At 35.0% G+C, this 27543-nt stretch overlaps 1 protein-coding gene across 4 annotated transcripts in view; it reads left to right on the top strand.

Moving 5' to 3' along the window:
• LOC129801449 (paired amphipathic helix protein Sin3a) overlaps window positions 1-27543 on the top strand; it is a 51851-nt gene that overhangs the window by 10318 nt on the left and 13990 nt on the right. For 2 of the 4 annotated variants that reach the window (XM_055846512.1, XM_055846515.1), the window contains exons 3-10: window positions 8869-9137; window positions 10817-11333; window positions 15157-16579; window positions 19159-19890; window positions 19996-20233; window positions 21807-22309; window positions 26721-27050; window positions 27154-27360. In XM_055846512.1, coding sequence (XP_055702487.1) covers window positions 8936-9137; window positions 10817-11333; window positions 15157-16579; window positions 19159-19890; window positions 19996-20233; window positions 21807-22309; window positions 26721-27050; window positions 27154-27360 — 4152 coding nt within the window. In that variant the 5' untranslated portion in view covers window positions 8869-8935. Of the gene's footprint in view, window positions 1-3548; window positions 3654-8868; window positions 9138-10816; window positions 11334-11491; window positions 11779-15156; window positions 16580-19158; window positions 19891-19995; window positions 20234-21806; window positions 22310-26720; window positions 27051-27153; window positions 27361-27543 lie in introns of those variants that run through there. The other 2 variants (XM_055846513.1, XM_055846514.1) reach the window with 2 other exon arrangements.

The following is a 27543-nucleotide window of genomic DNA, read 5'->3' as shown; positions in this document are numbered from 1 at the left end:
TCTTTGATATAGTTGAAGTTCACCAAATGAACACTTGGGCGCTCTGGTCGGAAAACGAGTTCAGCAACAAACAACCTCGATTATCTCGTCTTCTGAGTATTCGATGAGATCTAGTTTTACGGCAAAATTATAGAGAACATTCTGGTCTACATTTCACCATGTATCACTTTTCTGTCACTATCCGAATCTTAACTAACTTCAGCTCTAAATTAAATTTGCATGCATTCCGAATTAGCTCACGTTAAGAATCTCACCTATAATAAGCTGATCTAGGTTTATAACTAGTTTTATTGAAATGAATATAATATTACCAGTAAAACAATATTCATAACTTTGTGAAATGGTGAAAAATAAATTTACGAATTACTAAAACGTTTCAAATACCTCTATGTTTGATATAAAACTTATCGCAATAATTTGTCTTTCCTTCGAAAAAAATCTATTGATTGATAAAATAAAAAAAGAGTTTCTAACTAATCAGTTTTCAATCACCAAAATACCGTTTTGTGAAAGACTAAAAAGACACTAGTAAAGGAATGTTAAACTCAATAATAAAGCTTTTGGAACTGATGTTTTTTCTCAGTTTCTGCAATGTGTTTATCAGAAAAATTGTCTTATTTCAGGTGAAAGACTAAACAAAAAAAGTAAAGAAAAAATTTTCAAAACCTCATAGCACAAATATTACACAAATGAACGAATCTTAATGATGATGGAGAGAACAGGGATAAGATAATCACGATATTTTTGTATAGATTAATTGCAGATATATTCCTTTTTGCCGTCTTCTTCAATTGATTTAATTAGAAGCCAATTATCTTCTGCATTTCATCAATCATTGCTGTCTGTCTTGTACTTATGAATTCTCTTATTTTCTCACTTAATGCTTGGGAGTATTAGTTTAAAGAAATTTCAAAAAATTAATTGTTTTTTAAGGAAATTGTAATTGTAGTAGTTCCTCTTTCATTGAAAAAGATGCGAAATAACCGAAAAATCAATGTTTTAACTACACTGTTAAATATCGGATGTGTAGAGTGCAAAATGCATGAAGATATCCATAAAGGATCGGCAACCCATTGGCATATTCGTGAAAATGAGGACGAACTCTATGTAAAAATGTCAGGATTTGATGAAAATTTCGTATGGTTTTAGATTTTGACAAGTGGGTGCGAGTGAGATAGCCAATATCTAGATTGCAATTGGCTGGCGCCTTTATTGGTATATGTTTATGTAGGAATAAAATGCGCCTGCGTAGACGAACGATGGGTGGCTTTTTTTTGTTTTGTCTCACTACATCGATGAGAGCAACAGCAAACAGGGCAAAAATACACAAGAGAAAATGACGTTGCTGTGTCCATATATATATAGTGTGTGAGAGAGATAGCAATACCGTGTATGGCCGAGTAATTATAGAATGTGTAATTTATATTTAGGCAAAGAGAAACACAACTTGAAAAATTTTTACTTGTTTTCTCTTATTCTTTTCCTTATGGTTGTGTTACTATGTTGTTTTTCTTTATTTCGGTTGAGGATGAAATGAAGCACGAAATATGCGTGGACTCGAAATAGGCACAACACATAGAATAAATAAAAATGCCCAAGAGGTATGAGCTGAAAAAAGGGAACTAAGTGCCGCCCGGAAGAAGTGCAAAATATGTGAAAATTAACTCTATTATTTCTTCGAAAATATTCATTATGTTGGCAATTTTTGGAAAATAAATAAATAAGGTGTGTATTGTAAAATTTCATATTTTACATATGCCATTTCTGTTGCTTGGAATAGCCAATTAAATAAAAATAAAAGTATAGTGAGGAAATTGTGTTAAACAGTAAAATGTCACGAACAGTCACCTTCGGCCACACTATATACTTGTTTATTTAAATTATTGATTAAAGTGCATGGATACTTTGAAAAAAAAAGCACATTATCGGGGTTTTCTTGCTCATTCAGGCAAAAAAAAACCACAAACCGAAATGTGGCCTATTTTTGTAATCTTCAGTTATTACATAATTTTACAAAAATCAATATTTTCTTAAAATATTATTAAGATGTAAAAGTCAATAAAACATTTCCTTTTCTTCAAGATAGTATATTGCTTTAATGTTGTATTTGAAAACGTTTAAAAAAATATATAAAGTTGAAGTTCGAAATGGGTTCCGGTTCGAAACGCACTGTAATTTTTGGGTTCTTCAGGCCACTTTCACACTTTTCAATGCAGTTTCTCATTGAAACAATACGGTTTTGAAAGGTCTCATTGTGAAAAGTAGTTTTTCGATGCATTTCCTTAGCGCTAGTGTCGCTGTTGAATTGGTGATACCCGGGTAGAGTGAGATGGATAGATGTTGGGAGAGAAAAAGGTTACTCTCCGAGGTTGCTTCGATGGAATTTAAAATGACGCCCCATATGTTTGTGTAGTAGTATATATCCCAGATCATACAAAAGAGCAGGAGTTTATATGCGCGGAGGGAGAAGAGACAAGGAGTTATAAAATGAAGGTGATACTTGTAGAGGTGAAAGAGAGAGAGGTTATGAAAAAGTCATTGAAGCTGACGCAAGTAATTTTAACTGAGTGAGATGGCAATAGAGAGTGAAGTAGGGTGATGTGAGTTAGAGGAAAAGGGTGACACTCAAGGGGTCAAGAAAATCAATTGCACAATTTTTTTTCTATAATTTCTAATACACTTTTATTAAATTTCTTTACACATTTTTTTATTTTTTTTTTATTATTTTAATTCATAAAAAATACGTTGAATGCGAATTTTGAAGCACCTTCTTCACAATTTTATTGATAAACCATGATTAAATGTTCCCAATTTGATGAATCACTTTTTTCACTACTTTTGCACAACTTTAAAAAAAAAACTTTTTTTTACAAATTCTGGGATACTCCTTTTAGGTATCGATTTTTTTTTTGTAATATATTTAGGTGTAAATTGTATTGAGGGAAAGGGAACAATATTTTGTAATTCAGATAATATAATAATAAAATAAAAAAAAAACTTGTGGGAAAATATTGAGTAAAATAGATTGTGTGGAAAAGTGATGAAAATATATTAAATTGAAAATTCTGTGGGATGGAAAAAAGGAAGGAATAAATTTTTGTAATGATGAGTACGCAAGCGCTTCAACCAACAATTTCTCTTCACAAAACTTCGGTTCACTGTCGCTCTATTGATTTTTATTGTGTTCGTACACTTCGTTACATTCGCATCCGATATGTTTACGATTGTATCACGATCACCATACGAATCATATACGAATGGCATTCGCGCCAATAGAACAAGTTTCATGGACGGTTTTTCTTTCTAATTTTTTTTTTTTTTTTGTGTGTTGCTTCTGATCCCTGGACGTGCAACCGAAACGGTGTGCGCTCGAAAGAGATGGTGAACAAATTGAAAGACTTTCTTGTGGGTTAATTTATGATATATGCGCATGCGTTATACAACCTACAGAGGCTTAACTCACACAGAAATATATGTATGCCCGAGTTGGCTAGAGCAAACTGAAAAGTGGGGATAGGGGGAGAGCGAGATAACAGAAAATTCAGATGCTTCTGTGTTTCAAAACACGACGTCTTGCAAGAAAGTTTTCGGAGTGATTTTCTGGGTGTTTTATGTGAATTTTTGGTAAAAAAAAAACTTGAAAAGTGCAAATTGTGAGTCTAAATTTTAGTTTTTATAGGTTATAGTAAAAATATAGCGTAATAAGTAAAGTGAGGTTAAAAAAATGTCTTTCTGTGATATAATTCGATCTTTCGAACAAGATTTTGATTCTTTTTACATTATTTCGAAAAGCAAATAAATCGCGGTAAAAAGGATGCAGTTATAGGAATATGATATTGATAGAAGAGATGACTGTAGGTTTCGTTTTTTATTTTTTGGCGTCTTTGTACCTTTGATGGCTGGCTTTAAAGCCCCTTTTATCCAACTCTCCGATATGTACGTCTTCTTTTCCTAACATTCCAAAGAGAGGAAATGGAAAACAAAGAGACGCCTTTTTTACCGCCACAGACGCTCTCAAAATGTTTCACATCTTTTTTTCTTTTTTTTTATATTGAAACGATTTACAAACGAAAAACCATGAAAAAGAAGGCAAAATTTATCAAGTATTTCTACTTTTTTATTTCCTTCTTTTGACCACTTTTCTTGGAAGTAAAATTCACTTTTTTTGTGTCCAGATTTTGTCATTTTATTTGCGTGTGTTTGGTGAGTAAAGTTTAAAGAAGAAGTAAAAAAAACTGACTCATGTTCTGGAGGGAAAACCTTGAGAAATTCTAGTGAAAAGTGTTATTACACTGTTAAAAAAAATATGGTGGTAGGATGCAAAAACAGGTGCAACACCGGATTTTTGTTTTGTGTAATGTCAATGCTATTAATAGTGACATTTCTCCCACTTTTTCATTGAAAGTTTTCTCTCTCATGTGACTCATACAACGCACAACCATTTTTTTCTTAATTTTCCGCATATTTTGCAACATTAATAACAGTTCATGTATTTTTCGATGACCGAAACGATGTTCAAAAATTATTTTACGATAAAGAAAAAAAAACGTAATGTAATGGTATAAGGTGGGAGAGAGGGGATTTAAAATTCCAAATAAAGAGAGAATGCGTAAAAATGCTGAGATAGTGATTCTCATGTGAAAAAAAAATGAAAAGCAAAAAGAAAACAATTTGAAGACTAATACCAGGAGAAAAAAGATGGTAATTTTTCCTGTGCTCACACTAGTGTGGTATAATGCTGATGAACAGGTTTTCTTAAGACGCGCTTATTTGGGGAGATGTGTGGAATTAAATTGGTGAAATTCCGTTTTCTTGAAGACGATCCACACTGGACTGCGGGGACCGCGAGTTGAGTGAAAAGGCGTTTACACAGAAGAAAAAAAGAAAGAAAGAGAGAGAGAAAGGAAGATTCACGGTGGTGACGAAGAAAAGGAGAATTTGAAGAATAATATGCTCATAACGTGAAATCAATTGAGGTTAAGTTTCGGTGATTTAATACTTTGAGTTTCATTCATTGAAAATAAAAAAAGAAGAATGGATTAGCGATTATTTTTCTTTTAGTTTTGGGGGAGAATTTAGGTCAGAAATCTGCTGCTATATCACATGTTGTAGATCCATTGGAAGTATTTCCGAATAACGAATCTTGCGGATTACAGTTGCGGGTTCTATATAAGTTTTTAGATGTAATATTTTTTTATTTAACACTTTTTTATTAGTGACGTTATTATCTTTGAGTACTGCAGATTTAGTACTCAAAAATACAGGTTACTTGTTTGCAAAGATTATCTTCGGCTTTGATTTTTTAGGTTATTTAATGATTTTTTTTTTAATTTAATCGGAATTTTACCAAAATTGAAGTAGTTGTCTAAGGGCCAGGGCAGACATACAGCTTAAATCGAGAAAAGGCTAATGCCCTAGACACACTTACGACTAAAGTCTAGAGATGACTAAGCTAGTTCATAGCCAAGTCAGTTCCTGACACACTACGAACGAGGATTAGCGTTCACTGGTATCCACAAATCATAACTTTCGTGGGTTTTTATGCAAATTTCTAATGAAATGCACTAATACTCCTCTGAAAATGAAACTATTTGTAAATTCATGTCTCAGTACACGAGCAATAATTATGGTTAAATACAATTACTCGTGAGGTGGAAGCCAACTCGCGACTTAGGCCAGTTTAGGCGGTTCTAGCGAATACTTCTTGTTGTTATACGTGAATTGTCAAGTAAATTTACAAATAGTTTTATTTTCAAAGGAGTAGTAGTGCATTTCAGTAGATAAAACTGCATAAAAACCCACGAAAGTTATGTTTTGTGAATGCCAGAAAATGTTAAGCCTCGTTTGTAGTGTGTCAGGAACTAACTTGGTTTTGAACGGGCTTAGTCGTCTCTGGACTTTAGTCGTGAGTGTGTCCAGGACATAAGTTCGCTAACTTCGTTCGAGTGCCGCCAGGTACAAAGAACTAGAAGGGAACATTTTCTCATATGATAAAGCGTAATAAAATGCATCGTCTTTTCCGAAATCTCCGACGACACGAAAGAGGTATCCACATAACAGGACGTCAATCCTGTGCGATCTACAGTGGGTTTTAACAGATTCTTTCAATATGAGACGTAACATTCCAAAAATTATACCTTATAAAAAATACATTGCATTATAAATAAACCAAATCAAATAAACTCTATATGAATTATAATATTTAGTACAGTACATTCTCTCATATTCAGGCATTTGGGACCAAAATTTCACCTGAATTAGAGATAAATTAAACAAAATCAAACTTAAAAAAATGTCAACAAACATTTTCGAATATTTAACTGCCGCCCGAATTAAAAAGTAGCCCGATCTTAAAAGAGCCGAATTAGCGAGAGTCTACTGTATAAGTGATTACTAAAAGCTACTACAGAAAGAACGACTCAAGGCTTCGGAAAACTCAATTTTTTTCTATGTTATTAATGGATTAGACCCATGACCATGGCCCTTCTCCGGATAATTGAGGCATAGGACTAGCTAAAAAGAAAAAAAAATGAGTTGTTCTAAGCGTTCTAAGCTTGAGACGTTTGAAGGTTGCGCGCTTTCGCCTAGGTCACCGGAATTTTTCTGGTGCCTAATGGCTCCGGCACACCTTTTAGATCAGGAAAATTTCATGAAGTTGAAATTCAGATCCCTTTCTTTCTCGCATGTTTTGCATATGTCTATCTCATTCTCTCGCACTCTTCTTCTTTTCTTAAACATCACTCCAAATTCAATTTAGCTCAATCGAATTTGGTATGTGAAAGAATGAGATAGTCATATGCAAAATATGTGAGAAAGAAAGGGTATCGAATTTCGACTTCATGAAATTTTCCTGATCTAAAAGGTGTGCCCGAGGCATAAGGATTAAAAACTATTGGAACACCGGTGTCCCATAGCGAAAATGATTTTTCCTGATTACCTAAAATTATTTCTGTCTATCATTTTGAAGGAATGTGGAATATTTTTTGCAAAACTTTAAACTATTTTTATTTATTTTTTTTATTATTTATTGAAAATTACATTCGAGTCTTTGTTATATAATAAATATTTAAGATCTAAAAGTAACGAATTTTTAAATTACTGCATCGATGAATAATTTTTATTATTATTTTTTTTTTATTTTTAAGTTGTTTTAAAGCAAAACTCTTGGGCATAGAAACTACAATACTCATATAAAAATATTTTTTTGTTAGAGTGATAATTATCATTCATTGGTACTTATTATCAGAAAAATTATTCAATTTTTTCGTCTATTTTTGCTCCTATCGTTCATAGAGGCAGAGGTGAACAAGAACCGTTTAAAACTGAACAAACATCAAATGAAAATTGTACGTCTATGGTTAAAACGCTACCGGACAAACTTATTTTGACGTTTATTCTGTTTCAAACGGTTCTTGCTCACTCCTGTATAGATGCAAGAAATACACAGAAGACCACTATCTTGGATTTTGCAAGATTAGATGTAAGATGTTTTATTGATTTTGTTTATCGGTTTCATTTTTATTATTGATTTTCGGTCAGGAAAAAACGTATTGTTTTTAAAGGAAAGGCGAAAGGTGTTTGAATAGCATCAATTGAGCCTCATTGCACAGGGCATAGGATTGACAACCCCATCCCTGTCTAATTATGTACATTAAATTTACTGATATATTCTTTTGTATCATTTATTTTTAAGATTTTATCGGGTAATATTATTTAATTAAAATTTTTTTCTATAGAATTCAAAATAAGAGAATGCTATTATGCCATCTTCAGTTAATTTTAAGAGAAAATGCATTCAAAATATTGAGAGGAATTTTCATAGGTCAGGATCATTTAGACAGGATTTTCCCGCATAAAAAGTGCAATTTCCTCTCTCTCTTGTGACGGGTGAAGTTTACAAGGAAAACCTGGGTCATCTCCAAACTGCTAATACCAATTTCACTCTATAGTCCGCTTGTGCGCGCGAGAGTGGGACCAAAATATTAACTAAAGAATTTCTTATATGTGGTGGTGTTTTTGTGAAATTGTGTTGTATATTTTGACGATGATGCGGCCCCCAAATGGGGATACACAAAACTCACTTTTCCAGCTCCACGGGCAGCTAAACGTTGGGGACTTTTGGAGCTTGTGTTGTGGCTGAGGTGGATGACGCTCTGAAAGAGTGTCTGTATATTAGTATTACATGATGTCAGTTGGTGGGAGTGAGATGAGATCTAACCACTAGTGTTTACGTATGAAGAGGATGGATGATGACCGAAAACCGGACGCCTTTTGCGAATATAATGCCTGTTTTTTTTTTATTACTGCTCTCCTCTTGCACGACTTGGTTGTTTTTGCGATTCTGCGCACTTGTGTTCGCCGATCAGTTGCCTCCTTTATTTTCACATCTTACACTCGTTTTTTTTTCTACTGCCCTCCTTTTCCAATATGATTCCCTTCTTGGTGACTTCTTTGGGATTGGGATTGAATGACTTTGAACAGAAATTTCAATTTTAGGAATGGTTATTTTAGCTCTATGTATTGTGCGCCATTGCGGCCAAAATGAGAACTAAACAAGTCTATATGTAAAATATTTCCGTACCAAAGTATAATCTCATCACCCACAAAATGTTCCTGCAATGTTTAGAACAATTTTTTTTAAAATGTTCTCTCTGGGTGTGTCAATTGATATGCGAGAGTGTCTCTGTTTCCTCACAATAATGTTCCTGGGATGTGTGAGAGCTGTAAGAGATAGTATATAATAATAATAATATTGTGTGTGATTCTATTTCTGATTCTCGATGCGTGACATCACAGCATAAATTGAACTAATTCCACTGATGTCTAATTTTTTTCCTTCTTCTTCTTTCAATTCTTTTGACTCTGCAGGAAACACACAAAACACGCTGCGTGAGGTGGATTTGCTGTTGGACTAACTGGAGAATATGATCTCAAGATGAAGCGTCGAGTGGATGAGGTACAGTTTGGGGCCCGTGGTGGCGCCCAACAGCATCATCGTATTTTAGCGACACAGAACAATCCAGCTTCTACAATTTACCAACTAACACCCGGTGTTCTCAAGGCGGGCACCACTGATGGCGGTAATCCGGGTGGCGGAGCCCTCGGCAATCAATCGCCCAATGTTCAATATTCAACGAGTGAGTATCTATTACTTTTTATACTGTGATTGACATTAATGATAATTACATAGAATTACATGTAAATATTGATGCTTGAGAGAGCACTTAAGTATTTAATCGTAAAAGTATAATTTTATTCAAAGGATTTAATTGATCTTTGTTTTTTTTTTTATTATTGAACTTGAAATACAATTTTAAATTTTTTTTCATATAAATTTTTCTAATGAGCCATTTCCATTGAGAAAAATTTCAGATTTTTGTAGTTCTCAATTCACACAAAAGCTCACAAAAAAGCCTATTTTTGAATCTGAATATTTCGTTGACATTTGATTGTTTTGATCTACGTTCTTGGTCAAAATGAATGGAAACAATCAAAATCTTCGTGAATTCATTGCTAAAGAATATCTTTAATCGTTTGTTGTGCAAAATAACCCAGGGAAAGAGATAATGAGGGTAAATTATAGCCATTTTCACTTTAAAACAGCAGTGATACATTTTCTGACGCAATTCTGACAAATTCAAACAGGGACATTTTCTTACTGAAAGCACTATTTTCAACTCCAAGGAACTCGAAAATTAAAAACACATTCACTGTGAAATGAAAACAAGTTTTTTTTTATAAGAATTCGCTCAGGTGACAACTCACTGGCATGCAAATGTCAGAAGAAAACTCAATGGATGGCGCTGTTCTCGATAGAAACAGTTTAGAAAACTGTTCCCAATTTTTTATTTTTTATTTATGAGAAAAGTTCAACCAGATTGAACTTTTCTCATAAAAGCACCTCTTTTTCATCTGGAGTTGACAATTTTCCAACAAATTTGTTGAGAAATTTCTCAATGGAAATGGACCATAATTATACAACTTGCTGGACATTAATTTACAAAGAATCTGTCAATTTTTTTTAATGATAATGTCAATTTAAAATTATTTCAATAATACATGACCTACATGACTTACCAACTTCATTTGACCATAACTTCCGAAAGATGTGTGATTTAAAATTATATATGGGCGGAGCTTAGGTATCAAAAGAGCCACTCCCACTCCCTGCAAAATCAATGTTCTTTACTTTTTTTGTTTTTGAATTCTTTTTTTTTTGTTTGCACTAAAACCGCTTTGTATGACAAATTTTTAACTATAGGGTAAGTGCGCCAAATTTCGGCATAGTTGCAAGCTAGCGTCAAAGTCTCAAGTTTGAAATGTAATATTTTAAATACAAATTGATTTTTTTTTATTCTTTCTTCTGAAAGAGTGTTGCATGGAACCTTGTAAAGAGTTTACCGTCTTTATTTACTCTAAAATCATTCTTAATACATTTTAAAATGAATAAAAATATAGACATAGCTTTGGTGCCCTATTTCGGCCACCTTCATTCTCATTGTTCCTTGCCCTTCGGGAATTCTTCCAATGCCTTTTTCACGTCATCTCGTTTGTCGTAGCTACATTTTTTGTTATTCTTTTGCATTGTATAATCTTTAGAATACGTAAAATCTAAAAGTTCATGGAAATTCGAGGAACAAAAAAGGTGGCCGAAATTGCAAGCTGGCCGGAATTAGGCACACTTACCCTATCAATTTTATCTTTGAAAAATAAATGTATTAAATGGATTTTCTACAAAAAAAAAATGATAGAATTAGATATTATAAATCCTTCAACATGATTTCTTATTATTTGCACGTTTTCTTTTACAAAACAGCCTACAATACGTCAACAATGGCAATTGCAAATGTAACTAAGAGTCCCGTGGTCCAGCAATCGGCTACGATAGCGACTGGATCGCTACACGTGGTAAATTCTGGCATAAATACGGTGAATTCAATGAGACAGAAGGCAAGTGGGGCTGCTGGTGGACAGCAGACGCCCATTGTGAGTGGTGTTAGTAGTGGTGGGACTCCTGGTCAAGCTGGGAGTCTATCCGCGGGCGGAATAAGCGCCAGTGCCACTATTGGAGTTACCCAGGCCACAACAGCTGGTCCTGGTGGTCAGCAGCAGACGCAATTTCAGCGTCTCAAAGTTGAGGATGCCCTCAGTTATTTGGATCATGTTAAATCAAAGTTTGGCAATCAGCCACAGGTGTACAATGATTTTCTGGACATTATGAAGGAATTCAAGTCCCAGAGCATTGATACACCGGGTGTTATTGATCGTGTCTCGACGCTCTTCAAGGGCCATCCTGAACTCATTGTGGGATTCAACACTTTTCTTCCACCGGGGTAAGGACAATTTATTTTTTTTCCTATTATTTTTAAAACTGAATCTCTTTGAATGGGAAGCAAAAAAGGGAAGAGTATACCATTTTCCATCCCTTTCTTCTGGTAAACTTCGGGGAGAGAGTCCAATAGGTCACTAGCGGTTTATTTTTCTCTCAGTTTTATTCGACATTCGATCACAGCAAGATCGTAACAAAGAGATTAATCTAATAATTTTGTCGAATTTATTAATTTTTTGATAGTTTTCTCAAAAAGTTTACTGGAAAAATTGTTTGGAAATCAACTTTTTAGTGACTGTTGTGATTTTATATTGTGAATAATTTAATGGAAATTCCTCAAGAGTGAATTTTATTCATTGAAGAATATTGCCACGATTATCACTAATATCAGATACAATGGCTGGAAATTTTAGGATAATTTCTTATGTTTCTCTGGGGGATGATGAAAAGTAATGAATTGTTGAATTTAAAAAAATAAATAATATTTGAGATTTTGTAGCAAAAGCTTTTATGAGTATAATTAACAATGTTAACAGTACACAAACAACGAGAGTGATAGTCATTTCACTCGGATGTAAACTAGAAGGAGAATTGCAAGAGCTTCAAACAAACTTTTGTGATAAACTCAAACGAGAGAAAAAGTCTCAATTCGGAAATTCAAGTGTATAGATAACAGAAAATCCTCGCAGAAAATTTTGTGTATTACATTCTAAACGGTTCTCGTTCTGCAGGGATATTCTAGCATTATATATTCTTCTGTAATTACAATTGTTCCTTTGAAACTGTACTTTGTTTAGAGAGCAGATATTCTCTAATGTTTTTTTTATGACTTTTCAACAGTGAAGCGGCGAGTTATTACCGTACTTTTTTAATATTCTTAAAAAAATATTTGGATTTTGGCATGAGGAATAATTAATTTGTCAAAACTTTGCTTAATATATCCATAAATTCTTATGATAAAGAAAGCTCAAAGATTTAACTTCAATATTAAATGTTTTCAATGCTAAAGAATTCCACTAAAAGTTCAGAAATTCAAAAATTTAAAGGTTATCACGGACTGTCTTAAAATTTCAGAAATTTACTATTTCCATTTTAGTTGAATTGTTGTGAATTTGGTCGCGAGTCAGCATCAAGAAAAGGGCATAAAACGGTCTTCAGACCAAAGGTTTAGCCCAGTTCCCGAAAGTCTCAGAATCCTCAATGGCAACCAATTTTATTACTTTTTCAGAATCAATTAAGTCGTTTGTCCTTGACAATCCAATCCTAAGTTAAATTGCCCAATTTATTTTAACTGATAAGAAATTGTAACAGTTAAGCCATATGGCTAAGCCTTAGGTATTAGTTTGATTACCAACGTTAAGACGACAGTGGCCGCTACTACTGTAATATGGAATTCTTTGAAACCCTTTATCTGTTAAATATGTTTACAATATCACTAACTCCCAAAAGTAGTAAAAAAAAAAAGAAATTTGTCATTTTGAAATTAAAGGTCTTTGTTCCAAAACTACGAATCAGCTCTTAAATGATTAAAGGCGACTTAAAAATCAAGGCTCGTAGTGAGCCAAAAAACGAGTTGAAGTGCACATGGCAATTGGTTGATATCAGAGGCAAAGACAATCAGAGCCAGTACCCGCACAGCTCGGTTAAAACATTTTTTTTAGACGGCTTAGTGTAAAATGATGGAAAAGTAGTTTAATCGTTATTGCGAATGTAATTGCACTAAGCCGCCTCTCGGCTAATTCTCAGGTCTGTCGAGGCCCTTAGGATTGGACCTGTATTACATTTTTTCTTCACTTATAGATCTTTTATGAGCCTCATTTTCCTTTTTTCCTGACGATCTCTTGTAAAAATATATTTTAAAATATTCACCAGCCTTTTAAATTTCAAACTCAGGGGTGACATGATAACCTTCGATACTATCGACTGTCGATTCTAAAAAAATTAAATGATAGCTGCACTTCCTGTAACTAATATAAATATTTAACAACAGTCACATTCTTTTAAGAATGCCACAATGAATGGCCCAACATTGCGTAAAAATCTACATGCACTTAATCTAACTGATATAGATTTATCGATACTATCGATTCGATAGTATCGAAAAGTTATCATTCCACACCAGGGTTGATATGACAACTTATTGGATAGTATCGACTGTCGATTCTGAAAAATTTAAATGATAGCTGCACTTTTTGTAACTAATTTGTGTATTTATCAACAGTTACATTCTTTTAAGAATGCCACAATAAATGACCCAACAATGCGTACAAAGTCGAAATTCGCTTAATCTAGCAGATATAGATTTGTCGATACTATCGATTCGATTGTATGTGAAAGTTATAATTCCATCCCAGGTTTTAAGGGAGAGAGGCGTGGCTTATTTTTATCATTGAAACTTTTAAGTTACTCTCTTGCTGTAAACATTAATGATTAGAGAATTAATAATTTTTATTTAATAGGGTAAGTGTGCCAAATTTCGGCATAGTTGCATATAAGCACCGAAGTCCTAAGTTTGAAATGCAATATTTTTAATTCATATTGATATTTTTTGTTACTTCCTTTTCGGGAAGGTTGTGTTAACCTTGAGGACTACTTCATCATCTTTGTTGTCTTTAAATCACTTCCTAAGATATTGAAAAATTAATATAAAATATGGACATTGCTTTGGGTAGTATTCCGGCCATTTTGAGTGAAATACCGGCCACCTTTTTTCTGACCACCTTTTGTAACGCAACGGATAGAAAATTTCAAAACGTCAAACGGAACGAGTTTAATATTTAGTTTAATACGTTTATATGACCCACAAGCCCTGAGATCTTCCGTGTAATTTGTCATGAAGACCTGAAGAGTAGCATCTCAAATTTACGTACAGATTCCCGTTGCAATTTGCCCTTCCTGAACTCTTCCAAGGCCTTTTCTACATAATCTTTTTCATAGAAGCGATGTTTTTTTTCTCTGGACATTGTAGAACTTATAAATTGAAAAAAAAGACATAAAATAAATAAGAAATTTAGGAAAGCAAAAGATATTGCCGGAATAGGCAACACTGCCTCACCGGAGAGACGCTCACAAAGTATATAACTTTTTTAAGCGAAATACAGGAACCATCTGGGAAATTTCACCCGGAATTTAAAGATTGATTCACTATTAACATAAACAGAAACAATCTTTAAAGAAAACTAAACAATTTTCGTGAAAAACACCGAAGGAAAACCTTTTGAACTTCACCACAAACCAGAAGACTGCTAGAAATACAATATATGTGTCACATTTTTCGTAAGACTCTTTCCACACTTAGTTTTTACAACGCAATTTAAATTCAAATTGTACCTAAAATTTAACGGTCTTTGTGTTAATACATCCTAAAATGTATAAATATTTAAAATCAAAATGAATTCATTGCCTATTCGAAGATTACATACATAATTTTAATAAATATATTTGCATGGCCGAAATTACACTCAAAGTGGCCGAAATTTGGCACACTCCCCCTACACTGAGAAAAAAAGAGGCTACGATTAACTTTTTTTCGTCATAACTAACACTTTTTAGGTGTAAAAATATATCAACATTTTTTAATCTTAATTTTACACTTCTTTAATGGTAAAATTAACATGAAAAAGGGTAACTTTAACCCCTAATACACCTGAAAAGGATAATATTTACACCGTTTTCGGATCAATACTGCAGGGTAAAATTAACATTTCCGGAATGTTATTTTAACTTTTTCGGATGTCTCTCAGTGTATGTTAGACCAAAATTACAAAATTCCCTGTCTAAAGAAGGAAATCTCAAATTCAATGAAACACTTAAATTTCTGTTCTTAGGTACAAGATTGAGATGCAGGCTAATGACAAGGGGTACTCTTACCAAGTGTCAGTATCCATGCCATCCCCATCTTGTGGCACTTCATCAGCCTGTCCGCCACAACAACAGAGCCCACCGCAAAAGATGCAAATTATGCAGGGCAGTGGCACAATGGTGCACACAATTCCGGGAGCTGTTAATCTCATAACACACGCTCCCTGTCCCCAACCAATACATGCTGTGGCCCAGAGTGGTGGCGGTGGCGGTGGTGGTGGTCAGGTTTGTGCCAGTCCCAGTGGCATACAGCCACAGCAACAGCAGCAACAGCAGCAGCAGCAGCAGCAGCAACAGCAGACAAGTGCTCAACTTGCCAGTGCTGTTCTGGCAGCTCCTCAGAACTTTGTGTCCCGTGACAGGGAGAGAACTTTGTCTGGAAGTGCTGCTATGCGAGCAGCATCTGCAGGGGCGGCGAGTCTTGAGGAGATTAGTGGGCAGAATTTGCATCATATTTCGCAGGCGCACCAGCAGATGGTGCAGCAGGCGGAAGGTGGTGGTGGGGGTCAAGCGCAGAATCAGAATCAACCCGTGGAATTCAATCATGCCATTAGCTATGTCAACAAAATCAAGAATCGCTTTCAGAATCAACCAGAGAAATATAAGAGATTCCTGGAGATTTTGCATCAGTATCAGAAGGAGCAGAAAGTACGCGATGGTCAGGGGAAACAATTGACTGAAGCTGAGGTGTATACACAAGTGGCCAAGTTATTTGACAAGCAAGATGATCTTCTACGTGAATTTGGTCAATTTTTGCCAGATGCCACAAGTCATTCGGCTAGTTTGCATGGTTTGAATAAGAGTGGAGTTGGTTTGGCACACAATGATCACAAGAAGATGTCAGGACCGTCTTCGGGACCGTCAATTAGGTCTTCTTTCAATAATTCCTCCAATAATTTCACAAGGGGTCTGGATCGTGCTGCAGCTGCTATGGCGGGTGCTGCTGCAGCTGGTGCCAATGACTATCCCCATCCAATGGACAAGGATTACCATCCAAGGGGGGATAAAGAAAGAAATCACATTGCCGGTGGACAGAAGTATGCTGGTGTGAAGAGATCACCGAGTTTTGGACAAATGCCCGGACATATGGGTCATATGTCGAGGAGTGGAACTGGTGGTGTTGATCGAAGTGCCGATGGACCATCGCATCCAAAGAGGCACAAACCCATTTGTCGGGATGTAACACTGGCTGAAGCATCGAAATTTGGTTCACTCAATGATTATGCCTTCTTTGACAAGGTGCGCAAGGCACTTCGGAGTCCGGAAGTATATGAAAATTTCCTCAGATGCTTGATACTCTTCAACCAAGAAATTGTGTCAAAATCCGAATTGTTAACTCTCACGGCGCCATTCCTTGGGAAATTCCCAGATCTCCAGAGATGGTTCCAGGTGAGTGTCTTCTTATTTTCTTTTCTTTATTTATTTTCAGCTAATTATCTATCATTACGCCAAAAGTTTCTTAATGGGAGGAGAATAATTTGTGGTTTCTTAAAAAAACTTTAAATGTTTTACCAAAGTCGGAGGGGAGGGAAGAAAGAAAAAAATTGTCATTTGGCCCAAAACTCTTTACAATTTGCAAGTGGAATTACTTTAATTGGTTTTCGGTGGATAGGAAAAAAACTGTTTGGCATCTTAACGTAGTGGGAATGTGGAAAATACTCAATGGGTTGCTCAAATATGTCAAATTATGTTCTGAACATTTTTGCAAAGTTCAAAGGCCTCTATCCAAAATAAATTTCAACAAAGAAATAGTTAATTACACGACTAGAATGCATTAAATTCATTTGATTGTAGCTTTTCCTTTCAAAATTGTATTAATCATTATTGTTTTTTAAATAAAATACTTTATAAAATACGAGTTTCGAGCCCATAGTAAAATTTCTATCACTGCAACTTTTTTTTTAAATTGTTTATCATTTGAAAACAAATTGATGAGATAATTCAGGATTTCAGTTGATTTGTTTAACTATTCAAGAAATTAATTTGCGTCCTCTGAAGGAAGAAAAGGTTTGGCTTATTATTTGAATTATTTGATTTTATTAAAAAGTTTCTCAAATGCAAAAATATTTCTGTCGGTCGAAACGGATAAAATTAGTTCAACGCGATTCTTTATCCCCAAAATTCAACTCACAATCGAATTTTCAGGCATTCCGAGTTGCAAGCACTCCGAGTTACACGCATTTCCATGTCACCTGTAATGAATCTCAGCTACCATAAGCTTATCTGGGCTTATCAATGGTCATTTTCTATTTTAAATAGTCTCAGTGGGGAGGGCCAACAAAAAAAAAGAAGTTCATTGAAATCGGTTAATAAACATTAGAGATAGAGTCCAATTAACTTCGATATAGGAAGGATCGGGGTACATTAAGGCGGAGTTGAGACTGATGGAACCCATCGTTAAAAAGGTTTCGATCTCATTTCTCTAAATCGCTTCATAAACACCGAAAATACATTCCGGTCAAGACATTTTGAAAATAGCTCAGGTCAGGCTACATAGAAAAAGAAGTTCGACTTAACATTGGAAAGGTCACGACTTCAGCTACAACATACTAAAATTTAAAGAAAAAGCATTGTCCAGTTATCTGAGTTATTGAAAAAAAAAAAACAAATTTTTGGGGTGTTTCAAAATGACTGTGGGATGTCTAACGTCACCAACTTCTAGCCACCTATCGACATTTAACCTTGGCCGAAAATCGCTTGTCGATATCTCTTTCTGTTTTCTCTCCAGAAGCGTTTGTACTCCGGACGGAACGGACGGGACGTCTACGAAAATCGATTTTTAGCACACATGATTTTCGTGATCTATGAGTGTCAAGACGTGTAGATCCAAAATTTGGGCCCGATCTAACGGGCTCGGATTTCACCTGTGACCACAAAAGATGAGATTGTAAAGAATCTCAGCTAAATGAAAGGAAAAACAAAGTTCTATTATAATTTTTTGTACGAAAGCGATGCTTACACCAAAGTTCCAAGAAATGAATTTTAATTCAAATTATATTCGAAATTGAGCGAATTTAGTATTGTAATATCTTCTAAAAAAAATCTATAATTTTAATAAGTTTATTTATAGTGTCCGATTTTATGCACAAAGTGTCCAATATTACAAGCTGTCCCAAATTACAAGCATTTCCCCTAATTATTTTGAAGAAAATGACGATGAATAACTCAAACGCGACATGAAATGTTGTCATAATTATTTTAATATTGTTGGCAAACTTTATTGAGTAGTTGTGATAATTATGATTCATAATGAAGAGAGCGAGGACAAGTACCACAATCGCAAAGAAAGTGGAAGCCGTCGAGCAATTTCAATACTGAAAGTCGTTGATCATTTTAAAAAATGACATGGACTATAGTGCAACCCAAGTGTCAAATCTGGAACCAAATATGGACTATAGCGAGGCTCTACTGTACTTAAAGAATCCCTTACTCTGAAGTTTGAAATAATCTGTCTAATTTTACTCTAGCTGTGACGTCTGCGATCCAATTTTTTTTTCAGAGGGACTTGCATTATTTTTTCTTAAAAGTTTCCAAACGATATTTTTAACGGTTAGGGTAAGATGGGATAATTCGGAAGCATGTCTATTTGGGAATTTTGATATTTTATCACTGTTTAAGACAGTCGAAGAGAATAAGAAAACCACGAAAAAGTACAAGACTTTACATTCGAGAGTACTTCTTCGTTGCTTTTTCCTTTTGCCATCTAAAACTGTTAGGAAATCTCAAAGTTCCAAATTAGACATGATTCCAAATTACCCCATTTTACCCTACTGCATTTGTATTTATTAGTCATCTTGATTGAAACACTTCCCACCATTTAGTGTAAATCACCATCTTAGCGTTGTTAATGACCCACCAGAGCAAAACGATAGAAGAGTTCTGATAATCGTTATAATGATCACAGATGTGAAATCGTTCCACCATTGATCTTTGAGTTGTAGATGATTGTGATTCCTGTTAATTTTTAGGATTTTCTGGGGCCATCCACTGCGCCCGAGGGTGTAAGTTTAGCTGCGGCTCAGCGTCAGGACCGATCGCAGGGTGAACTGGCGCAGGAGATTGATCTGTCGACGTGCAAGCGTCTAGGTGCCAGCTATTGTGCCCTGCCAAAGTCCAGCGAAGTGAAAAAGTGCTCTGGACGCACTGCCCTATGTCGAGAAGTGCTCAATGACACTTGGGTGTCGTTTCCCACATGGGCCGAAGACTCGACTTTCGTAACGTCACGCAAGACGCAGTACGAAGAGATGATTTATCGCTGTGAAGATGAACGTTTTGAGTTGGATGTCGTGATTGAGACGAATAGTGCAACAATTCGAGTGTTGGAGGGTGTACAGAAGAAACTCAGTCGAATGTCTCCCGATGAAGTGGCGAGATTTAGGTTGGATGATTGCCTGGGTGGAAATTCACCAACAATTCATCAGAGAGCCCTGAGACGAATCTATGGTGACAAGGCTAGCGATATTATTCAGGGATTGAAGAAGAATCCTGTTGTGGCGGTTCCGGTTGTATTGAGACGCCTCAAGGCCAAGGAGGAAGAATGGCGGGAGGCCCAGAAGGGTTTCAATAAGCAATGGCGAGAGCAGAATGAAAAGTATTACCTTAAATCACTTGATCATCAAGGCATCAATTTCAAACAGACGGATATCAAGGCACTGCGCTCCAAGAGTCTCTTCAATGAAATTGAAACACTCTACGATGAGGTAAATTTTTTTTATTTAATTTTTTTTCATGAATTGGTTCTTTGTTTTTTTTTTTCGCCTGGAGAGTATTGTACTGATTTTGTGTCTTTTGGGTGTATTTCACAGCGACATGAGCAGAATGAAGAGAGTACGACAGAACCGGTGATAGGTCCGCATTTGGTGCTCCCGTATAAAGATAAAACCATCCTGGATGATGCTGCCAATTTGCTGATTCACCATGTGAAACGCCAAACGGGCATTCAGAAGCAGGAGAAGACAAAGATTAAGCACATCCTACGTCAATTTGTGCCTGATTTGTTCTTTTCGCCTCGTCAACAGTTGAGTGACGACGAACGAGAAGATGGTAAGTATCATGCATCTTTTCCAGGAATTTTTTAATATTTCTTTAGGATAGGGTAAGTGTGCCAAATTCCGGCCAGCTTGCAATTTCGCCCACCTTTTTTGTTCCTCGAATTTCCATGAACTTTTACATTTTACGTACTCTAGAGATTATACAAAGCAAAAGAATAACAAAAAATCTAGCTTCGACAAACGAGATGACGTGAAAAAGATATTGGAAGAATTCCCGAAGGGCAAGGAACTATGAGACTGAAGGTGGCCGAAATAGGGCACCAAAGCTATGTCTATATTTTTATTTATTTTAAAATGTATTAAGAATGATTTGAAAGTAAATAAAGACGATAAACTGTCTACAAGGTTCTAAGCAACACTCGTTCAGAAGAAAGAATAAAAAAAATCAATTTGTATTTAAAATATTACATTTCAAATTGAGACTTTGACGCTTGCATGCAACTATGCCGAAATTTGGCAGACTTACCGTAAGTGTGCCAAGTTTCGGCATAGTTGCATATAAGCATCGAAGTCCTAAGTTTGAAATGCAATAATTTTAATTCATATTGATATTTTTTGTTACTTCCTTTTCGGGAAGGTTGTGTGGAACCTTGAAAACTAGTTTATCATCTTTGTTTTCTTTAAATCACTTCTTAAAATATTGAAAAAATAATAAGAAATATGGACGTTGCTTTGGGTAGTATTCCGGCCACTTTGAGTGAAATACCGGCCACCTTTTTTCTGACCACCATTTGTGACGCAACGGATAGAAAATTTCAAAACGTCAAACGGACCGGAGTTTAATATTTAGTTTAATACGTTTATATGAACCACAGCTCTGAGATCTTCCGTGTAATTTGTCCTGAAGACCTGAAGAGTAGCATCTCAAATTTACGCACAGATTCCCCTAGCAATTTGCCCTTCCTGAACCCTTCCAAGGCCTTTTCCACATCATCTTTTTCATAGAAGCGATGGTTTTTTTTTTCTGGACATTGTAGAACTCAGAAATTGAGGAAAAAAAACAAAAAATGAATAAGAAATTTAGAAAAGCAAAAGATGTTGCCGGAATAGGCAACACTGCCTCACCGGAGAGACGCTCACAAAGTATATACTTTATTACGCGAAATACAGGATCCAGCTAGGAAATTTTACCCGAAATTTAAAGATTGATCCACTATTAACATAAACAGAGACTATCTTTAATGAAGACTAATCAATTTTCATGAAAAACACCGAAAGAAAACCTTCTGCACTTCACCATAAATCACAAGACTGCTAGAAACACAATCGATCTGTCACATTTTTTGTAAGACTCTTTCCACACTGAGTTTTTACAACGCAATTTAAATTGAAATTATACCTAAAATTAACCGGTCTTTGTGTTAATACATCCTAAAATGAATAAATATTTAAAAGCAAAATGAATTCATTTACTATTCGAAGATTCCTATACACAATTTTTATTAATTTATTTGCATGGGCGAAATTACACTCAAAGTGGCCGAAATTAGAAGCTGGCCGAAATTTGGCACACTTCCCCTACCAAATTTATTTTTCTCGAGTTTTATTTCCTTTTTTTATTACAGACGTCAAAGATATGGACGTAGAACCCTCAGATGCAGATGCAAAACCCTCGAGTTCGAGAAGTAGCAGCAGTGGGAAAGTGCAATCGTCCAGCGTGGAGTCGATAGAGTCTCCAGCTGCTTCCACAGCTGCTGCTACCACGAATCTTCCTAGTAGTGGAAGTGCTACTGCTCAGGCAGTTTCGGTGACAGAGGCAGCAACAGTGAGTGTTAAGAGTGAACCGTCACCCGTGGGCAGTGAGACGAGGACTCAGGGGCCAAGTGGGAGTCAAACGGTGACAACTGGGGGAAGTGCGTCGGGGAGTGGAGAGACATCGACGGGGTGCAATGTGGGTGGGAAGAGTGTGACGAGTGTTAGTGGTAGTAGTAGTAGTGCAGACACGACCAAAGGCAGTGATATTAAGAGTCCCACAGCAACAATTTGCGATGAGATTAAAGTTGAAGTGAAGCAGGACAGAGATTCACCCAGTCCACCACTTCCTCCGCATGCCATCGCCAAGCACACGGTAAGTCCATAAAGATTCTTCCTCTTTAAAATCTGTTTATTTAAACATTTCAAGGTATAGCCAATTGTTTAGAAAAAAAATATTTTTAGCACAGGAAATATTTCTTACGGAATTTCCTGTTTGAATTATGCAAATTCAATGTTAAAAGTTTATGTTCACATATTTTCTTCAGAATTAACTGTTTGGGATAAATTCATGTTTTTTTCGAGTATATTTGTGAAATTTAATTTTTTTTTTAGGAAAAAAGAAGGATTTTTTAAACACTTTCAATTTAGGATAGATTTTGTATATTCAGGCAGGTCCGTTACAATTCACTGAGAAAAATCCGAAAAAGTTAAAATAACATTCCAGAATCGTTAATTTTACCTTGCAGTATTGATCCAAAATCGGTATAAATGTTACCCTTTTTAGGTGTATTGGGGGTTAAAGTTACACTTTTCATGTTAATTTTACCCTTAAAAAGGTGTAAAATTAACAATAAAAAATGTTCATATATTTTTACACCTAAAAAGTGTTGAAAGTTATGAGGAAAAAAAGTTAATCGCACCCCCGTTTTTTTCTCAGTGAAGTGGCTTAAGTAAAATAGTCAAAATTGTATGAATGCTGATCCGAGAATAGTCACAAATGAGAGTAGGTGCATTGTGTAGGTACTGATATAAGATTAAAAAATTACTGGGACTCAGGATAGTTAACACTGGGAATCCTTGTAAAAAAAGACATTATTTGTCTGAAAAAAAAAAACGCTATTTTCACAAGAAATTACGGCAAGAACGGCTGAAATGATGTTGATGAAATGCGATAGATCAGTGAATAATTTTTGGTGCTATTCCACTATTCCAGTGAAAAATGAGAAGAGAAAATCTTTCTCTTAGCATTTTCTTAGTGCATGAAAAACTTAATCAAGAGAAAGATTTACCATTTACAAATGTTCATTAGAAAATGAAGTGGACAAATCTTTCTCTTGAACATTTTTTAGTACATGACAATTCTCATATCTTTCTGCATTATCGGCTTTCCTTTGCATGGGTTTCTATCTGGAATCTCAATTGTTTTCCACAGCCCTCGCTGTGTTCTAAAACCGCCCAACAGTCATGACGATAACCAACAGAAAGAAAAGTCGATTAGGGAAAGCGCTTGAGAACAATAAAGTACTAAAAAATGTTCCGAAGGAAGATTTTCTCTATCATTCGACATGTTATTTTTTTAGCACTTTACTGTTCTCAAGTACTTCTACATAGTCCACTTTTCTTTGCATTGGTTCCTGTCACAACTGTTTGATGGTTTTAGAACACAGCGAAGAGTGTGGAAAACTTTCGAAACTAGAACTAACACAAAGAAAAGTCGATAATGCAGAAGCACTTGAAAATAGTAAAATGCTAAAAAAATATATTAAGGAGCAAAATTTCTTTTTATAGAGACTGTTCATTCGACATGTTATTTTTCATTGGTCTAGTACGACTGTTTGATGGTTTTAGAACACGGCGAAGACTGGCGAAAAAAGTCGAGACAAGAATCAACACAAAGAAAAATCGATAATGCAGAAACAGTTGAAAACAGTAAAGTGCTAAAAAAATATGTTCATTTTTAATTAGAATGGTACTAAAACACAAAGAAACACAATATTTTCAGTGCAGTAAAAATGATTTTGTCTTACATTTCCTACCAAATTATGGTGCTGCACGATGAAGTTAGAAGTTGGGTGTTGCTTGCTATAAATAGGCGAAAATGGCGAAGATAGCGCTAAAAGACGGTTATGCCGTAGACAAACTTACGACTGATTAGACTACATTCCCATCAGTTTCCCACTAACTAAATCGTTCCTCGGCTTAAGCCGGGAGACGGATTAGTCAGAAGCTGATTTAAATGTAATCTGATGGTTATTTTGATTATAAGTACGCTAAACCGTCTCTCGGTTTAAGTTGTAAGTGTATCTAGGATATTAACCTAAGAATTAATTATTCTTTAAATAGGTTAGCCCATAAATTTTGAAATAATGCTTAATGATGTATCAAGTATACACAAGATCCAGAGATTACTCGAAAAAAAAAACATTTTATGAGTTTAATAGATCCTTATAACAAGCTTTCAAAGTAAAAAAAAATACATAACGACTTTGACATTTCTATTTTAGGTTTTTTAGCTCAGTTAAGTTTATATTTAGTTTTAGCTGAAATCAGATACATTATAGAGATAATGCGAATTAACTGTACTATTTAAGGCAGTGCCCTTAATTAAGATGCCAAAAATGAGCTGTTTTTCGCGATATTTTTGTGAAAGAAAGAAATTATCAATCTTCTGGTGTCTGTTTATACATATTTAAAGTGATTAAAAAGTTTTTCTCAGAAAATCACAAAATGACGAAGTAATGAGTAGTTTAGTAAAACACCTCGTCAAAACAGTCCATAATTGGCCGGAAATTTGCAGTTCGTAATTCTTATCTAAAAAAAAAAATCAATCTAAAAAAGTCAATTTTCATTAGAGTATTTCACCCCGAAGAAAATCGAGAAATCTTAACTTTTTTCAAGATGCTGTTTTGGGACAAAAGTTTGTCTTTAACATGCTGTTAAGTGTAGAAAACGTACTTCAAAATTTTGGATTTTCACTCGAACGCATGCAAAATCTACTCTGTCCTACTTCGCTTTCGTCTCTGTATTTTCGAATTGACTTCTGAAATTTGTATTGTTATATTTTTGGATAGTTTATCTATCAATGTAAATAATAAAAAGTATAGACCACTTTTAACTTTCCAATTAAGGACACTGACTTAATAATATGAGAAATAGGACAGATTATGAATTAAGCTGAAGTGGGCTCCAGATTGTCCGCGAGGAGCTTCTCCTAAACACGTTTGCACTACACGGTAAAGAATTTTGGCACATATTTGTTCAAAAAATTACCTCATCCACTGACACTGAAAATTTTTGGAACAAATTTGTACCTTCTAGTAGGAGAAACAAAAAAAACCACCAGATATAGTAACGAATTTGTTCCAAAAGCCACCATCAAAGCGAGGAGAACGTCAAATTTGTGCATTTTTCAAGCTACAATATTTATGTTTTTGCTTTTTTTGATTCGAGATTCCCTTCCCCTTCTGCTGCCAGCACTCGCATATGATTTTGTAATACACGCGTCTGTATAAAACACTATTGAACTGACCATTATTTGATGTTCGTTATGAACTTTCGCCACCGAAATCCATCTCGACTGAAGTATAGGCCTTAACTGTTAAACGAAACGGACGAAATCTTTTACATTGCACAAATTTGTTCCCGACAATGGGAACAAAATATCTATATTCTGTTCCGACTTTTAGGAACAAATTTATATAAAACGAAATCTACTCAAATTTGTAGATATTCCACCGTATCGAAACGTTTCTAAAAGAAAATTTTAACAGAATTGTCACTATATTTCGTAACAAAACCGTAAAGAAAAAAATATTTGAACAAAGATCTCCAGGTACATATTTTTTCTGAAAAAAAAAATTGTTCCAAAGAAAATTTGTTCCAATATTTTGATCAGTGTCCAAAAGATTTTCTCGTATACACGACGGTACGCCAAGAAGATAGAGAGAGAGAGAAAGTTCTCCCTTTTCTACGAACATACGTATTTGTCACTAATAGTTCCATCAGTATCAGATACTCGTTTGACAGTCATCCTCGCAACCCTCAAAGGTTCCAATCCTCGGAAGGAGGCTATTGTCCCAAAAGAGCAGGAATTTTGCCAAAGCAAAGCTTTTTGTTGCTTATGACGGGTTTTATTGCTTCATAAAATTAAAGATACAACCTTTAAGCCATATTCCACAACACGATTTTCATTGAAAATCCACCACCCTACTAAGGATTCATTTTATTATTACAGGACATCAAGTTTAAATTCTAAAATGATAAAATCGTAAAGTTCATTGTCCTACACCCCAAGCGGGAGACTTGTTTGTTTAACCCCTTATGATGATTTTGACCCAATCAGCAAAATATTGTTCTTCCATGTCTCATGCCAATTGCTTAATAATTATTTTTATGAAACGTCATTATTTTTTTTTCAACACAAATAATTTTACAATAAACAATTAATGTTTATAAATTTTAAATAAGACATAATGGAATAAAAATAGGTGAAAACATGATGAAATATTTGAGGAAATTATTTCATGCAGAAGAAATGTTGCAAAATGTTTTTGAAGTGTGCTCTGTATTTAATGCAAAAAATAAATAGATTGATGTCAGTATTTGTTATTAAAAAAATACATATGAAAAGAATTTAAGTTTGAGGGGTTAAGAAATGTGTTTGAAATGGCAGAAAATATGTGCAAAATTGGCAAAAAAAAAGGAAAGAAGAAGACAAATTGCATTGAAACCTCAATGTGAAAGACATTGTATTGCAGATTCATTCAATTTTACGGTGTTTTCAGGAGGAGGCGTACACATTGTTCCTCGGCAATAGCAATTGGTATCTGTTTTTGCGACTTCACGCCATCCTGTGCGAAAGGCTGAGGACAATGTACGAGAGGGCACAAGCACTGGCTGTTGAGGAGGCAAAACATCGTGGAAATCGACGTGAGAGCACAGCCACGGCTCTCAGGTTAAAACCTAAAAGTGAAATTCAGGTTGAGGATTACTATCCCACCTTCCTGGACATGCTCAAAAATGTCCTGGATGGCAATATGGAAGCCAATAACTATGAGGATTCTCTGCGAGAGATGTTTGGTATTCATGCCTACGTAGCCTTCACCTTGGACAGAGTGAGTAATTTTTTTTCTTCTATTTTATATTTCTGAATGTTTGGTGATAAAATTCTTGAAGAACGAAACTCATTGGGATATTTTTTTTATTTTATTGGGCCAGGTTGTCTCGAATGCTGTGCGCCAATTGCAACATTGTGTGACTGAACGAGGAGCTCTGGAGTGTGTAGAATTGTTTCAGCAGGAACAGAGAAGGAATGGTGCAGGAGGACTCTGTAGGTCGGCCAATAAGAGGATAGCAGCAGAAATGGCTTATCAGAAGCGTGCAGAAGCAAGTCTTCAGGATGAGAATTGCTTCAAAGTCTACATTGTAAGTACTTTTGAAACTTTATTTATTTTCTTTTCAACTGAAATTGTTTCATTTCATTTAATGCAGAATATATACATTAAAAAAAAGCTATTGAAATTGGAAAAGTCCTAAAGAGTTTGAAAAAATACAATGAATTTGTTTTCATAGCAGAATGAATACAAATCGAATATTATACAGAGTTCT

Source organism: Phlebotomus papatasi, chromosome 2 (genome assembly GCF_024763615.1).
Source record: "Phlebotomus papatasi isolate M1 chromosome 2, Ppap_2.1, whole genome shotgun sequence".
NCBI classification, from domain to species: domain Eukaryota; kingdom Metazoa; phylum Arthropoda; class Insecta; order Diptera; family Psychodidae; genus Phlebotomus; species Phlebotomus papatasi.
Note: the sequence above shows the minus strand (reverse complement) of the source record. Positions and strands in the feature narration are given on the sequence as shown.